General features: G+C 48.8%; 1 protein-coding gene across 2 annotated transcripts in view; it reads right to left on the bottom strand.

Moving 5' to 3' along the window:
- TTC3 (tetratricopeptide repeat domain 3) overlaps nt 1-17,579 on the bottom strand; it is a 2,698,168-nt gene that overhangs the window by 1,916,273 nt on the left and 764,316 nt on the right. For both annotated transcript variants that reach the window (XM_069636090.1, XM_069636092.1), the window contains exon 16: nt 13,621-13,711. In XM_069636090.1, the coding sequence (XP_069492191.1) occupies nt 13,621-13,711 (91 nt within the window). The remainder of the gene's footprint in view (nt 1-13,620; nt 13,712-17,579) is intronic.

The following is a 17,579-nucleotide window of genomic DNA, read 5'->3' on the forward strand; positions in this document are numbered from 1 at the left end:
TGCCGGGGCCTCATGCTCTCCGAATATAGCAAATATGTCTGTGGTCCCTGATTTAGCATTTTCAATCCTAGTGTTAAAGGAGGATGCCTTGGCCTGAATTATAGCTTTTTTATAGTCTCTGGAGAGATCCTTGTAGGCTGCTTTAGTGACGTCTTCTGGCCTTTTTTTCCAGGTGGCCAAAGCTACCCTAGGCATTTGTCAAACACCTGAGTTAATAAAATGGCTTCTTGTGAACAACCTTTCCCAAGTTGTCTGCCTCACAATTCTGACCCCTCACAGTGACAGGTGGCAGAGATGGAGCCTTCTCCTAGTGAGACCCCCAGCACTTTTTTGCTGGACTTCTGGACCTTTTTCTTTAATTCTGAGAGAGCGCAGCCTTTTTCCACTCATTCACTCTTAGGGGCTGTCTCTTTTGGAACTCTTTCGTTTGTATTGTACTGTCCTAAAACCATTGCAGCCCACAGCTCCTTATGGGCGGTGTTGCTGGGGACCCTTAGGGTTCTACTTTAAGATTCTTTTCTTTATCCTCAAGTAACTACAGTTCTTAAGGAAAGAGAGATAACTTAGTATCTGTCCCTTGATTTTATAGTCTGAGAGATTGGCACACACTACTGTACCATACTTAGTATCCCCCTTTTCGCTACTCCTGTGACTTTTAAGTCACATAGACAATCACCCAGTTATAGCTGGTGGCAGTGGACATGTCCTAGCAACCATTGTGTGATTTTTCTACAGCAGGCTACGACCATAGCTCAGTGGTGCACAACAGGAGCACATTAATAGCAATTCAGGGGCTCCCTTCTTTTTTTCGCCATTGCTAGCATGGCTTTTCTTTGTCAGCCCTTCGTCTACTATTCTGGGAGGGGAAGACCTGTGTGTGTTTTTTGCCTTTTGCGGGAACCCGTGCCTGTGAGAAGCAAAGAAGATTGACTGGGCGAATCGCGTCCTTTGTTGGTGCTGCAGAAAACGGGCCAAATCCACAGTGTGACCCAAGACTTTGATGGAAGCCGTGCCAGAGGTCCTCCCTCCAGACTGCTGCTTGAGAGATGCCGCCCATTGTCCTGCCTTTTGTCATCAGACCAAGGATCCGGAGGTCGGGTCCAGCACAGCCACATCAAAGAGAATCCAGTCACAACATCGTCTTCAATTTAAGGTACTGTGGGGAAAAAGGTATTGCTTATCTTGATCTGAGAAGTTGATTCAGAGTGTTGGAGTGCACCCAGAGGTATCCAGGGTACCCCCCCTCTCACCTCAGACCCAAGCTGATGCTTGTGTCCCCTAATCGTGTCCTTAACAGAGTCTCCACCGCTGGTTGTGAACTTGCTGTTTAAAGACTAGACACTTGAAGAAATCCACAGGTACTGTTCGTATTCTGCGGCTTGTCAAGACTTTGAGCCCTTTCCAAATTGCCTTTAGCTAGGGCTGCGTTTTAGGACTTAAAAGAATTGCTGTGCAAAGAAACCATCTCTAGAGCCTTGAACAGTGCTAGTGTTACACTAACTAGCCATTTTCCTTCCCTAAAGTCACTTGATTATATGTGTATGCAGAGTAAATGTCTTGCCGTATATTTCTGCTAAAAACAGCAGGTGCAGTAGTTACTGATAATATGATAGGATTGTCTTTTCACTTTCTAACTTTGCAACAAATGGAACTGTGAATAATCACTAAGAAGTGTTCCTTGTATTCTAAAGTATTCTGTTTTTTTGTGTAAACATATGAAGTATTTAAGGTGATTCTGGTGTAAATATAATAAAATAAATATACTTTTAAATAAACTATATGTGCAAGTGCTTCTTTGATGTACCTGTCTAACTGGGTACAGTGTACTTACCTACAGCTCACATCTTCCTCTTAAGCCTGACTGCTCTGCCACTCTACCAAGGTTACAGCAGTAGTACGGACAGATCCTAAGAAATGGGAGTCCACAAACCACTGGGATAGTTTACTAAAGTCTTACCTCCAGGTGGGACTTCAGGAAAACTCCCTTAACTAGTGGCCATGGACGGATAGGAGACTGCAGGCAGTGCATCCCTATGCAGTGCCGGTGAACGCAGTGGCTGAGAAAGCTTTGCCTGGGAAGGAATGCTAAAGCAGATGGGACCTCCCTGTCCACATTCATTCCTTTAGGTAACATGGGAACCAAGGGCCTCTAAAACTTGTGTCGTAGACAACGAAGACATGCTTGGTGATGGTTTAGACGGCAAAGATGTAGACATTTTGCCAATGAGGTGGTTGATGGAGAAGCAATGGTTTTGTTCGTAGTTGCCTTTGTTGTCGACGGTGTGGTAGCGGTTAACAAGGTGGTTGCGGAAGAAGACTGTCGTCGACGATTATTTGGGCCGACTAGGAGTCTATGGGGTTGTCGTGGACGAGTGCTGCTTCTCCGAAGAGTGATTAGACGATGGAACCATTGACAAAGGTGCCCTAGAAGCTCAAGTAGTCAACAAGGTGACTGTAGGGCGTAGACTGAATCGTCAACATGGCTGATGGTGGAGCAGGCTTAGTGTGCGATGTCTCTTCTTGGCTCTCTTCCTCCAGGAAGATTACTCAACCTCTTTGAAGAGGGAGTGTGCTCCAACAGGCGGCTGTGCCTGGAACAGGTTAACTACTGACAGAGGCCGAGTCAAAGGCCCCGGCACCTTCATCCAACCAGGCCACTTTGCGGGTCTTGGATGAGAACGATTGGCAAATGGAACAGCCATTCAAGCTGTGTCCCAAGTAGAGACAATAAAGACACTTCTCATGAAGATCTTCAATGTAAATGTTCTTCAGGTTACATCTTGAGCAAGCCTTAAAAAGGCTTCTCTTCCCAGTGTCTCTTCTCAACAGACTACTGAAGGCCTCACACAGGATTGGAACTTCACTGGCGGTAGAATAGGACGAAACTTCACTGTTCAAGGGTCACCGTAGGCGAGAAGCGATGCAGCACCAAACAAGAATAGGTTGCTGGAAGAGCCATCAAAAATAGATTAAAAAGATTGAAAAGATTGAATTTATTGAAGAAAACAAAAGAAGAAATCGAGGACTCCCAACACGCAACGTACAGTAAAAACTCTCAAAAGGCCCACCAGTGTTGGAGTTAGGGGGCCTGTCTAATTGGCTGTGGGCAGTATGACCCAAAGAACACTAATAGAGTACTAAAGTTACAAGCACATTTTTTAAATGTAAAGGTAAATTGCTCTAATATTACAGAGGTCCCAAGCCTGATGAGGAATATTTAATAAGCATGTGAATCCATGAAAGCTCCGATGCTGGAGAACTGAAAGAAATGCAATCTTTCCCTGAGATGTAACGAAAATGCCAGAGACTCCAACCCTGGGCCAGGCACATGGACGAGCAGTGTGAATAATGTACATTTCTTTTGCATAATATCTGCATTCAACCACACCACATTACGCATGTATAACCACTCTATGTTTCAGAAGGAACACTCCATTTTTTAGAAGTAGGGAGCTAAAGTACATGACAACAGTGGTTATAGATAATGAGGAGTTAATGAGTTTTGCCAGATCTGCAAGTTCAGTTTTGCTGGCTAATAATGAAAATGCAGCCTACTTTACGGTATAATGATGATAACTAGGCCACCAAGTTCAGAGATTGCGGGCATGGCTGCAGTGTTTCTCCCCTGTCCTGGGATAACATGTTGTATGGGCAGGGCAGTTTCACAGGAGGGGAGAGGGACAACCCCATCAGATGAGAGAACCAGTGTTGGCGGGGCCACATGTGGGCCACCAGTATCATGGTGACTGGTTCCTGGTGCATCTTGTGCACCATCTTGTTGAGTAAGGGAGTCGTTAGGGGCGGTTTTGGGGCGGGGGGGAGCATAAACAAATTTCCCTGACTGTGCTATCCAGAGTCCGTTCCCCTTGGAGCGTTTGTGGGTACCTGGAGGCGTAATCTTGGCATTGGGCGTTCCCCAGAGGTGCGAACAAGTCGATCTCTGGGAAGCCTCATTCCGCGAAAAAAATTGGAGACGATGTCTTCGTGTAGTCGCCATTCCTACTCTACGGGCAGTGGGATGTCTCTGCTGAGCACGTCTGCCAGAAGATTGAGTTCCCCTGGAACATGTTGGGACAACAGAAACATCCTGTGTTTGAGAGCCCATATCCAAATGTTTTGGGACAGCTCGGATAGCCCTGGAGAGTGTGTGCCCCCTTGTTTGTTTAGGTAGTACATGGCTGTGGTGCTGTCTCAAGATCAGGACCGTCTTCCTCTGTAACTGAGTCTGAAAGGTTTTCAGTGCTTTCAATACTGCCAATAGTTCCAACAGATTTATGTGGTTGGACGCTACTTGTGGGGACCGTGCGCCGTCTGCTGAAGCAGGTGAGCCCCCCCCCACCCTGTGAGAAATATGTCGGTCGTTATAGTGGCTTCTACTGCGGGGGTGGTGAAGGTTTTCCCCTTCAAAAGGTTTTCCCTCGACCACCACTGCAGAGAGAGAACGAGGGCTGGCAAGACAACTACCTGATCTTCCCATTGTCCACTCGCCTGACACCACTGGCTGTTGAGCCACTCTTGCACAGGACGCATGCACAGACGCACGTGAGTCACTAAGTAAATGCATGACGCCATCATTCCTAACAGTCGCATAGCCTTGCGTACCGTCACTTCCCAACTGGCTGCATACTGAGGGATCTAAAACGGCATGTTTTGAACCCTCTCGTTGGAGGGGAAGAAGAGGCAATCTTTTGTCCGAATTAGAGCCCCTAGAAACTGTTTAAGAGGTCTATTGTCTTCTGAGTGTTCAATAGGCATGTCTCGTAGGATTCCCCTGTTATGAGCCAGTCGTCGAGGTATGGGTAAACCAGGACAGATAGTCTGCGCAGGTGTGCTGCCATTACTGCCAGTACCTTTGTAAACACCCTCAGTGCCGAGGCAATGCCAAAGCGGAGTGCCTTGAACGGATAGTGCTTGTCCTCCATCATGAACCTTAGCTATTTTCTGTGCGCTGGCAACATTGAAATATGAAAGTATGCATCTTTCATGTCCAGTGTTGCCATGTAATCCCCTGTTTCAACAGCGGGATTTCTTCCTGTAAAGTGACCATACGAAACTTACAAGGTTTGACAAACTTGTTCGCTGGGTGCAAGTCTAGCACAGGGCGCATGGTGAGATCCTTTTTGGGTACAAGGAAGTACACTGAATAAATACCCTTGTTTACCTGTAGAATAGGGACGGCTTCTATGGCGTCCTTTCCTAGAAGGGTCTGCACCTCTTGCAGTAGGATTTGCAGGTGGTCCGGTGTCAGGCATCTTGATCTAGGCGGTCTGAACTGGGGTGGTCAGGCAAATTCTATACAGAATCTTATCTCGATTGGTAAATTCGGTATCTTGAGTACCCACTGGTCTGTTATCCCCTCCCATGCAGTGAGGTGAGATGTTATTCGCCCCCCGACCCGGGTTGGCATGGGAGGGGGCCAGGATCCGAAGGTCATTTCTGATCCTAGAGGCCGGGGCGCTTCTGAGGTTGGAACCTCAGCCACTACCCTTCCCACGTCGCTGTCCTCTGAGTGGATAAGTGGTGGAGGCATTAGACCCTTGTCTGGAATTCCAGTTGTTTCCTGCATTATACTGGTTCTGGGGAAAACGATATTGCCCACGAAAGGATCGGCGGGAGACGCTTCCTCTCTGAGGAGAGGGTTTCTGGGTAATCTGTTGAAGGAACTGGAGTGTTTCATTTTCTTTCTTGGCTGTTTCGAGTGCATCGTCCACTGCCTTTCCAAACAGGTTGGTCTCTCCAATGGGTTTGTTAATTAGTGATTCTTGGGTCTCTGGTTTGAAGCCGGAGTTCATGAGCCATGCATGTCTCTTGAGCAAGAGACCATGTGCCAGGGATCTACCCGCTGTCTCGGCAGCGTCCAGAGTGTTGGTGAGCACATTCTGATTCACCTGCTTGCCCTCGGAAATGATGGTGAGCAACTTGGTCTGTGTAACCTGTGGCACTTCTTGAAGGACTTCTTGCAGAAGGTTCCACTGGACGTCTGGATAGCTGGCCAATAGCGTGGTGTTATTATCTATACGGGTGGTAAATGCAGCAGCCGTTATTTGTTTCCCCAGTGCATAAAGCCTCTTGGATTCCTTATCGGGTGGTGCTTCTCCTGTAGACAGGGGAACACGAACCCATTTTCTAGTCATGGTAACCACTAAAGATTCTGGAGTGGCATGACCCTTTATGGAGGCATAGTCGATCGGAGAAGGCTGAAACAGCTTCTCCACCCTAGGGTTCACAGCCCTGGTTTGTGCCGTTGTCAACAAAGAAGGTGCCAACATCCTCTTGATTGAGTTCAACAAGGGGATGGCCAGAGGTTTTTCTTGGAGTACATCCTCCACGAAATCAGAGTCTGGTAAGGCCTCTTGAGTGGCGATCTGAAAGTGGTCAGCTGCCTTCTTCAAGATGGCGTTGAACACCATCTGGTTGTCCACTGGGGAAGCTTGCCGAGCCGTAGAGGAGGGGGATGGGAATCTAAGCACAGGACATCAGGGTCTTGGGTGGGAGTAGAGGACGTCCAGGGTAGAGCATCAACCGGACGGCCGTCCTCCCAATTGTCCATAAGACCTGTCTGATCATCCACATTATAGTTTTCCAGAAAGGTGCCATCTTCATGCTGATCATAAGTGTCCATAATATCCTCATCTGGGAGGACACAAGAAAACTCTTCATGTGGATCCTATGAAACTTAGGTACAGGAGTAGAAGGAAAGTCTTCGAGGTCTCTTGGGAGCAAGGGCCTCAGAATAAGAGACATTTTTCTAATCTGTCCATACATCCCACATATTTCTCCCTGGTCCATAAGGATGAACCAGAGGAGTGCAGGGGAGGAAAGGGTTCATCTTCTTCCCTGTGGCGTCGAGAATTTTCCCCTAAACTGCCTGACAAAGGCACAGGACTATCAACGTAGTCCTGGTGGGGTTTGGGGCACTGTGGAGTGTTTTTTGACACGTCTCTCGGCCGTTCGTTGTGCTTCGCCGCCTCCTTCGACCGCTCCTTCAGTCTAACTGCCGAAGTAATACTAGCGATGCTCTCAGCAATGGTAGGAGAATCCGGGCTGTCTACCACTGAACCGGAGGCTGAGCAGTGGATTTCAACGCTAGCGGGACAACCTAAGGCTGAGCGGTGGGTTTCTTCGCCACCGGATGAACCGGGGAGTGAACCGGGACTGAGCGGTGGATTTTGTCGCGGCCCGGGCCTGAAGCGGCATTTGCGCCTCCTCCTGGAGTGCTTAGAGGTCCGCGTGTCTTTTAGTGTTCACGTCCTTTAGTTTGGAATGCCCAGTCGCAGGCCGCGACTGTGGTTGCGGGGAAGGCTGCCAATCAGAGGATCCCATCGAAGATTTTGACGGATCCGTTGGCGCTTTGGCACGCCTCGACACAGCCACCGAAGGAGACCCTTGAGTTGTGTGCTTGGTGTTATGATCGTGGGCACCCCAGTCGTCTGGTCTTTCCCCCATAGCGTGACTCGCGTCAGGCCTAGTGGGGTCAGGGATGGGCATCGTGGACCGAGAGTGGTCCGCAGTTAGGTCAATGGCTTCCGATACACAGCTCTGGTCATCACTAGTTCCCCCATCACTTTCGGTGGTTGTAACAGCGGGGGAAGAACATTCGGCCTGTGACATGCCGTAAGCCGCCAACCGCTTTAAGCAGCGCTCCTTAAGCATCTTAGGGTGCAGGAGTCTACAGGCCACGCAACTTGCTTCTTTGTGGTCAAGTGGCAAACAATTGTTGCAGAGTGTGCTCGTCCTATGGATAAGGGGCAAATCTAAATGGCGTCTTTTCCATAGCGAAAGACAATTAAAGCGATGACAAAACCCAGGGAGCAGAGAGGGTGAAAAAGGAAAGGCATACTTGTAAAGGATATGTACACCCCGACCCCACTCTCCCTACTGTGTAGGCCGGCCAGAAGGCCCGGCCACGAGGATGGCTGCGCCGCTGGGATCAAGAGGCGTCGAAAGTCTGCAGCAGTCTTCGCCGTTGTTTCACAGGATTCAACAGTCAAAGTGACTTAACGGGAATAACGACAACGTTGATAATGACAATAACGCTATCTCTATGTAAGAGCTCCGCATGAGGGCGACCAGTAATCGGGGTGGAAAAAAACAATCTGAGGGACGTCGGCACAGGAGGGATTTTGGGTACACTACACGTCACAATAGGGATAGTGTTACAGACACGCCTATGCAGACGCCCCCTTTCGATCCTCGAAGCACACAATGCAATACTCTGCGGTTACCACTGGATGTCAGACCATATGCACAGCATGTGATTCTAAGCATATTAACAAGCATCAGAATCCCCATTACAAGTCCGATACACTGATCCAGTTCATTGAGGTTAATCCTTTTTAAATGTATGCTTACCATTTTTTTCACATACGTTATGTGCTTTCTGAGGTTTACTAAATAAATTAATAAGACACTCCACAGGAAATGATCAGACCATATGCAGGCCCCTGGGGGAACATGGCACCTAGCTACAGCTGAGCGCTCTGGCGCGGGAGCAGCTGCCTGGAGTGTGGGCTAGGAAAGAGGGAAGCCCAAGGGATTGAAAGGCACGGACAGGGGAGCCGAGTGCCGCGGTACGGCAGTGATATAAAAAAGGTGCAGCGGTCAGGCTTTCATTCTCCGCCACCTTGCTGGCTGAGTGGGGTACTTGCCAGACCGGGGAGCTGCCTGAGAGGAGTGCTACACAAGTGAAGGGGTGCGAACACAGCCACAGTTGGCCCTGTGGGCCTTGCAGGGACCAGGTGGGTGGTGCTGCAGGCTGAGGTGGAGAACAGGATGGGAGCTACCTGCGATCTGAGAGACTGGAATGAAGGTGCTGCACTCCCTTCCCTTTCTGCATCAGAGTCGCACAGGGTCCCGGTTGCCTTGTGGGGGTGACGCCTGGCAGCAGTGATCATCCAGCTGTGCGGGCCTACATAATGGATGGCGAAAGACCAGCCGTGGAGAGGGGGGCTCCAGGACACAATGGACCGCTACACAGTGAGTGCCACCCTCCCACGATCAGGGGCGACCAGTGTGGGCGGTAGAGTGAGAACACTGGATCTTACTCACGGATATTATGACCACCATTTGAGACTCCAGGACGTCAGTTGAGGTGTAAATAAACAGCACGAAGTCGGCGGTGTCCATCATGCGACAGGATTTCCGTAAACTGTCATCACTGGTGGGCGAGGCGTTTGACTGAGGAAGCACGCAGAAAAATTGAGCAGCAGCTAGCATCTGTCTTGCAAAAGCTTAGCGCCCTGCCAAGCAGGACTGAGGACAATGAGGGCAGGTCTCGACAGAACAATCCTTTGGCTGCCGGAGGAGCCCAGCATGGAACTCTTTCTGGAGTGTTGGCTGGTGGATTTGATGGTGCAGAAGAAGCTATCGCACTTCTCTATAGAGCAGGCCCATTGGGTCCAGACAGGCCGTCCTGTTCCTGGAGTACCTCCGCACACTGTTATAGCAAGATGTATAGTATAGTAGCTGACCTACAGAGACCATGGCAACATCGTACACATGGTGAGGGCGACGGGCCTGATCACATAATGGGAAGCAGATTGGTTTCTTTCCGGGCTACACGAGCGAAGTCTAGCGAGCCCGCCAGTCCTTTGACTCTGAAAAAGAATCTGCTATATTTAGGCATCAAATATGCTTTCTTTTTCCCCACTGCTGCTGAAGGTGTATTGCAAAGGCACGATTCACCTTTTCCATGCCCCCAAGGAGGCATGGGACTGGAAGGAGACAAATCCTATCTGCGCCTCAATCCAGATCAGCTAAGTAACAGATCAACCCATGCCAATACCGGGAGCCCTCTCCCCCCCTTTGTTCGACATGCAGGACTGAGTTACTGACAGTGCATGAGATCTGGCTGCCACTGGGTGAGGGGGGAGAGGGAAGGAGTGATTGATATCTCCCCAATTGCACGCTGGCAGGCAACCTGCTGGCTGTTCAAGCATTATGTTACTCGTACTTGAAATTAATGTGCAAGGTGTGCCATGGGCGGGGTTTCGATGGGGGCTCAGGCTGTACTCCCGGTGGTTGTTCGGCTCCTTAGGAGTCATGTTTTCATGGGGTGTGGGCGGCAGGTGCTTCTAGTTGGGGAGGGGGTGAGGTGGGATGCCAGGGGTAGGGTGGTTGAAATATGGGTGTGTTTGCAGGGGGAGGGGTGGTATTGGGGGTTGCTAGAGTTGGGGGGTTTTGTGGCTGATTGGGTTATTACCTTGGGACGCTGCCTTTAGTCTCTTCCAGACCATGGTGGAGGGGTTGGGCTCTCTTCCGGTGCAATGCTTTTTATTCACACATATGGCGGTAGGGGATGGACCTTGGGCATTTTCCTTTTCAACCTGGAATGTGAATGGGTTGGGGTCTAATGATGCAACCTCTTAACTGACATTGACGCGTCATGGTCCTTACTGAAACACACTTAGCCGTGTCGGAATGCCGGTTTTTCAAGTGCACAAACTACCCGTCGGCGGTGCATGCTAGTTTCTCCAGGGGATCAAAGGGCACCTTGATACGTTGATACGAATACATAAGCGGCTTCCCTTCATTTTGTTCTGGTGAGGAGGGAATTGTGGGGCGTGTATCCCCCCCACCAGCCCGCCTCTGGTGTTGGACCTGTTTAAGGACTGTACACACTCGAAGGGCAGGAATATGGGTACCCTCACGAAACTGAACATCTTTTCCCATGCGTTAGGGCTGGTAGATGCCTGGAAGGCTGTACACCCCTCGGATCGCAGTTTCTCCTTGTCGGGAGTGCACAGCTACCTATCCAGACATGAATATTATTTGATCCCGCAGGGAGATCTGCACAGGCTCAGACAAGCCAGTTTTTTGGCCAGTGGTATATCAGATCACTCTCCATTGGTTATGGAACTTGACACTGGCAGAAGCAGGACAAGGCCGCTGTGGTGCATGAACAGCTATTATTTGGGTTTCGCAGAGTCCTCAGAGGGGGTGGCTTCTAAGACCAATTCATATTTCGCCATGAACGAGGGGTCGGCCTGCAGCCCTGAGATAGTATGGGAAGGCTATGGAGGTGGTCATAAGGGGGGAAATGATCTCTCGTAGAGGCCCACAAACGTATACATTAGCAGGCGCTTCCATGAAGCAGAAGCCCTGGAGTTAGCTGCAGATACCTGGAGACTGGTACCCCAGATAAACATGAGGCCCTCCGCAGTACCAAAGATCGGCTACAGAATATAGCACTGGACAATGCCAGACAAGCGCATTGGCTTAAGCACAGTCCGATCTATGAGATGGGAATCGTGCCGGGAAAATGCTGGCGTGGTTAGAGAAAAGTGTCACAGACATGTGAGGGAACCAACGGGCCCCGGCCCGGGGGGAGGGCGATTGTGGAGGATGTGGGGATTGCAGATAAATTTGCTGCTTATTATGAGAATCTTTATCACTCCCGGCAGGCTAACAGCGCACCAAGGGTCTCTACCATCATGGACGGAATCACCCTGCCGCAGTTCACCCCTGCTCAGAGATCTGAACTGCAGGCGGATGTCACTGGTGATGAGCTCGCTGCTGCCATTTCACATCGCCAGTCTGGAAAGGCCCCTGGGCCCAATGGGTTCCCTGTGGAGGTTTGGAAGAGGCTGGGTGAATTAACATCTCCACATATGCATAACCTCTTCACTTACACTAAGACCACTTGGTTGATTGCCTTGGATCTCAGGACGGCCCGCATTGTTGTTATCCCTAAGGCGGGTAAAGCCTCCCCGACCCCATCGCCCCAAGTCATGTGCTTCCTCTACAGACCCATTTCCCTAATTAATGGTAAGGTTAAGATTCTGGCACGGGTGCTGAAGAACGCCTAGATAGAGTGATCACTTCTCTGGTTCACCCGGACCAATGGGGATGTATGCCAGACAAGTCCACCCGGATGAATATCCGTAGGTTATTTATGGCCATGTCTCAGGCACATGAACTTGAGGTCCCCTGGCCCTTTTCTCAGTGGACTTTGAAAAGGCCTTTGATTCGGTGGAATGGGGGTTTCTCTGCGACGCGATTGCTCGCATGGGGCTCACAGACTATTTCTGACATAGGTTTGCCTGCTCTATACATCACCTTGTGCAGGGGTCTGGGTCAACGGAATAGCCTCACGGTAGTTCCCCCTGGAGAGGGGGACAAGGCAGGGCTGTCCCCTCGCCACACTTCTATTTACAATGGCAATTGAACCTTTGGCGATCCGACTGCGGACAGACCCGACATGGTCGGGATTCCGCAAGCAGTACAGGGATGAGGAAAGGGTCTCGCTCTATGTGGATGACCTCTTGGTCTACACGAGCAAGGCAATGGATGCCTGCTGTTGGGTTAAACACACTGTGCAGGACTTTGAAGGGGTTAGTGGGCTGAGGGTGAACTGGGACACATGTCTATTTTTTCCTCTCCAGGGAGAGGACGGAGCTATTCCCGGAACTGTCCCTATCGGGTCTCGATCAAGGGCTTCCAATATCTGGGGGTACGGGTGGGTCGGGATCTTGGGAACTTTGTGTGTGCCATCCAAACCCTATCACCGACAGATTTACTTGTGACATTACCCACTCGGGGTCCCTCCCGCTGACGCTACTTGGGAGCGTGGCCCCATTTAAAATGTTAACTCTCCCGAGGTATCTCTATGTTCTTAAAAATACTTCCCCTGCAGATCCCTGTGGTGGAGTTTGTGAGGATTGATGCAGCGCGTCGGACCCGGCGGGGTAGTTGAACCCTGCATCGCCCTGGCTACATTGGAGCGCTCTGTCTGGGAAGGGGTTATTGGGCTACCTAATTTGAGCAGCTATTACTGGTCCGGACAACTGGCGGTCGTAATTGGCTACACAGCGATGCATCCCTGACGCATGTGGGGGCGGAGAGGAGGTGGATTCTGCGCCTCCCTCCTCCTCAGTGGTCCGGGTAGGTGGCTGCTTCTGCCCATGATGCAGCGTACAATACAGGTGTGGGGGGACTCATCACATGGTTTGGGAGGGTTGGGGGTGGGTTACCTTCGCCAAACGTTTTTGGGATAATATGCTTAAGCTGGAAATCAACAAGGTTGGTGGATTTGGGGTTTGGCTGAGATGTAATGTGCTTCGTGTTGCGGCTGTGGTAAGGGAAGGTGTGCTGATCACATTTACAGAGTTATGCCACACGTTTGACCTGTCAGAGACTGAGGTACCATTATTTGCAACTGTTGCATGCATGCTCAATTCCAGACACTCCAGAATGTGCCGGCCAGTTCCCTGCTCGTGGCTAATCTTCTCCCGGATTGCATAAGTATCAGGGTCATCTCTAATTTATATCAGGTTCTCGCCGCCTTTGCTACTAGGGAACTGGGCAGTCTCAAAGCACGATGGGAAAGAGATGTGGCCCTCTTGGAGTCGGAGGATTGGGTGGAGGCCTTGCTTTCTACCAGGGAAATCAGGCTTTTTGCTAGGATGCGGTTAATCCAACTAAAAGTCTGCCTAGGGTCTATTATTCTTACATGGCCTTGTTCAAATGGGGCTGTGCGGACAATGTAGCATGCCTCAGATGTGGGGTGATGGAGGGCAGATTTGTTCATGTTATTTGGGAATGCTCTCAGATTAGCTGCTTCAGGCAGAAATGTATTGCCAAACTACACTTTTTGACGAAAAAAAAAAACACCACTGTTACCTTGGATGGTCAGTTTCGTTGAATCTTCTATTGGGGTTTCCAGGAGGGCTACTGCTTCTGGGTTCTGCTTGCAAATTTGGTTTAATACAACCTACAAAGTACAAACGGGACAGCAGTTAAAGTGTGGGACAGCAATAGTTTGTGTTTTTGAAGTCAACAAAAGCTAATAATTGTTTAATGATTTTTCTGATGAAGAATTTTATGTTCAAACTGCATATCAATTGCATCACAGGGCGCCAGGTTGGCATGAAGAATTGTTCAGCTCCCCGCTCACAGTGCCTAGTCATACAACAAAAACACTAAGTGTAACTAATGAGACCCACACATGCGCTCAAGAACTAAACATCTTTCAATGGAATGACAAGGAAGTTTAAGAGCAAGAGGAATGGAGGGTGGTATAAACTAACTGTAGGCATGAGAAAAATCCTTGTGCGACAGTCATGAGTTTGTCAAGAATGGCATATTAAAGTGTTAATGATAATATATTTGGACATTTTAAATGTGGATTCCTTTTACTAAAATGTTGAACTGCAAACAGGGTTTCGCTCAGAGAAAAAACGGTCTTTCGGCCTCCAGATCATTTACTGAATAATGATTTCACAGTACCTGCCAAAGGAGAAATTACTTAGCAGAGATGTTTTTTCTAATGATTCTTCTCACACAGATTACTCATCTTGATAAATCGCTATCCAGCATCAGCTGCTTGGAAAATGTTTTGACAGGGGGCATAGTGCCACACAATATCGATGACTCGCTCATATACGGCCGTGCCTTTCCTCAACAACAGACATGATGGTCACCATTTAAAAGAATGCACTATGCCCCTTACCTCGGTTCCCTACTTTTCCCCCCACTGGGCACAGCCTGCGAGAGGGAACACGCAGTAATGGAGAAGGCATAGAAAAAAATCCCAGCAAAAACAAATGCTTGCTTACCTTTTTCTTACATATTTCAAGCTTTGAAACAGAACCAAAAGTAGAAGTAGGCCAGTCTGGCAACCAATTGCTGCTGCCCCAACATAGCACTCTGTTCCTCATATCAGCGCACAGAGAAACGTGACCGCAGAATGAGATTGAGACCATGGACTTCCAAGAGGGGTAGATTGGGAGGGTGATTGGTAATTTCTGAGAAAAGAATCCATACAAAGTACTGGTCAGTAATTTCTCCTTCAATGGATTGCATTATCCCACAAAGCAAAAACAAAGAGGTGATGGCTGGAAGGTTTAGACTGAATCTTAACCACTGGCATTGCTCGGGGCAACCCTCCAGACCATCGTTCTTCGCCTGCCAAGCCATTACAGAAGGGGAAAGACCATATGCAAATCAGGCTTGGCCCCACCCCAAAAGGGGAAGTCCAGCCCGAACTGCTAGGTCACATCCCTTCTGCACGAGATTATCCCACACATTCCTCATTTTGATAGACTCTGAAATCAGTAACCATGCTGAGGAGGGTTGAAAGTCACACCAAAAAAAACTCTGGAGGACTGCCGTACCAAAGCGCGCATCCGCCCTTCAGGCCAAGTCCAAACTGTAATGCTTGGCAAATGTGTGCAGGAAGACCACGTTGCTGCATGACAAATGTTTCTGCCCGACACTCCACTCTAAAGAGCACAGGAGGCTGCGACCCCTCTGGGTGAGTGGACCCTCAGCCCTGCTGGAACCTCCTTCCATGCAGTCTGGTAACATTCAGAAATATATAGCTGTATCCAGTGACAGATGGATTGCTTAGTAACTGCTCGGTCCAAACCTGGATTGCGAAAATGCAAAGAGCAATTGGTCATCCTTCCTGAAAGAGCCTGCTTCAGTCAAGTAAAAACTCAGCACCATCTTGGGATCCAATCTGTCGAGCATCTCCTCATCCTTCGAAGGATGGGGTGGAGGGTAAAACACTGGCAATTCGATGCCATGACCAAGATGGAATACTGACACCACGTTTGGAGCACTTTCACGCATACTTTTTCTTTAAAAAACCTCAGGGAAGGGGTTTACAAGAGAGCACATGCAATTCACAGACCCTTCTTGCGGATGCGATTGCCACTAAAAAAGCAGTTTTCAATGTGACAAGTCTAATTGGAGAAGAATGCAAAGGCTCAAATGGACGGTTAGAAAAACGGAGTGGGAACCACCCCGTAGTACCCAGTGCTCACTTTTAGCCTCCTATCCTGAGGCTCAATTCACTACTTTAAATCTTGTAAAAATTAGGCTATGAACTTTTTGTTACACTTTTGGCAGGATATAGTGAATATCTTGAAAATGTATAGTCAGGGATGCAAGCCACTTCAATGAATTCGATCCCAGACCCTTGTTTTTCAACTCTTTACTTTTATATTTGTGTTAAATTCACACAATGTGTTTTAGGCGTATTCACAACAGATCCACTGCATTTAGTCACAACTATTGCCAATGCATTCCGGTGACAAGCACCATCTTCAGGGCTGAATTTCAACATAACATGTATCAAACGAGCATTCAAAAGTACATTTTCAAAAGTAAATTGTAAATGTACATACCAACACGTAGAACAATTCCATCATGTGATGTCAAATGAGAGAAAAATTACATTGTAAACATTAGTAACCATGCTTCCATCTATCTGCTTGTTTTCAAAACTCAGATAGTGCTCCCCAGCCTTACATGCACTTAGTTACCTTAGCCTGCTCCTAAATAACGTTAACGCCTCGTATATTCGCACTCGTCAGTTCAGTGTCTCTGTAGAAAGAGAGAGGCCATGAACTTACAGTGTCAATTTCAGCATAAAACTAGCGGAATGCCGTATCACAGCAAACGCGTCTTACCTTGACTCTGAACTGTTGGAAATTTGCTCGCACGTCGGGCTGCAGCTGCACGCGCCCGTGTGAAGCACAGTTATTAGGCAGCCATGGCGATCACGGCACTGCCCGTCATCCGAGATTGGATGAATCAGGCGGGACTCCCGTCCCACCTCCCCGCGGATGCAGGGAGGCGGGACAGAAGACCGCCATGGTTACCAGTGATCACGGCACCACCCGCCATCTGTGATCGGACGAAGCAGGCGGGCCTCCCCTCCTACCCCCCCACGGATGCGGGGAGGCGGGACAGAGGATCGCCATGGTTACCGGCAAGTAACGTCAATATGTGCATTACCTGACTAGTTTATATCTGGAAGCCTGTGTATCAAGACTCCCATAGTGATTACAACAGCGGTGCCAGTATCCCGCGAAACACTGTACCAAGCACATGGGAGGGGCCTCTATTCTCTGTGTACGGCCGATTCAGACTAGTTACCCCTCAATATCTTGTACGTCAACACCCACATATTCGTCGTGCATTTCCTAAAGTTGTTGCTTCGTTATATGAGCAGAAACTGTCTACAGGTCTCATTTAAAAGTCATTAGAACAAGGTACTTTTGCGTGTGTGTGTGGCTGGGTGTACGTATGCACAGGATAAATGTATTAAAGGGTAGTCACTAGAGGTACTTCCCCCCCCCCCCACGTATCCCCTGTTCATTGTCTACAAGTGTTCGTGTTGGAGCAAGTCTACACCTAACTAACTCGCTTCTCACAATTATTCTTCGTACTTCAACCACTGGGCTTACACTTTCCATAACCTGTGCAGGGCAAAATATCATAAATATCCACAATACATGTGAAACATAAATACTGTGCTTCTGAGAGCCATTGTAGTTTTGAATTTCACGTTTTCTGTGTAAATTGTTTCAAAGAAAGCAGGCAAAGTTAATCTCTTCATTCAGTTCTTTAGGTATCAGGGTTCCAAGTCTGTCTATCCAAAACGATTCTCTTTGATCCAACCTTTGTTGCAGATTCATATGTGGCTCTTCCTTGTGAACCACTTCTAGGATTTGAAACCTTATTTGAGAAAGATTGTGCTTTTTAGAATCCCAATGACGCGCTACTGCTGAAGTCTTATTGTGTGTTCGAATGCATGAGCGATGCTCATTCCATCTTGTTTTGGCCGCTCT

This window comes from Ambystoma mexicanum, chromosome 7p (genome assembly GCF_040938575.1).
Source record: "Ambystoma mexicanum isolate Mex_15411 chromosome 7p, UKY_AmexF1_1, whole genome shotgun sequence".
Taxonomy (NCBI): Eukaryota; Metazoa; Chordata; class Amphibia; order Caudata; family Ambystomatidae; genus Ambystoma; species Ambystoma mexicanum.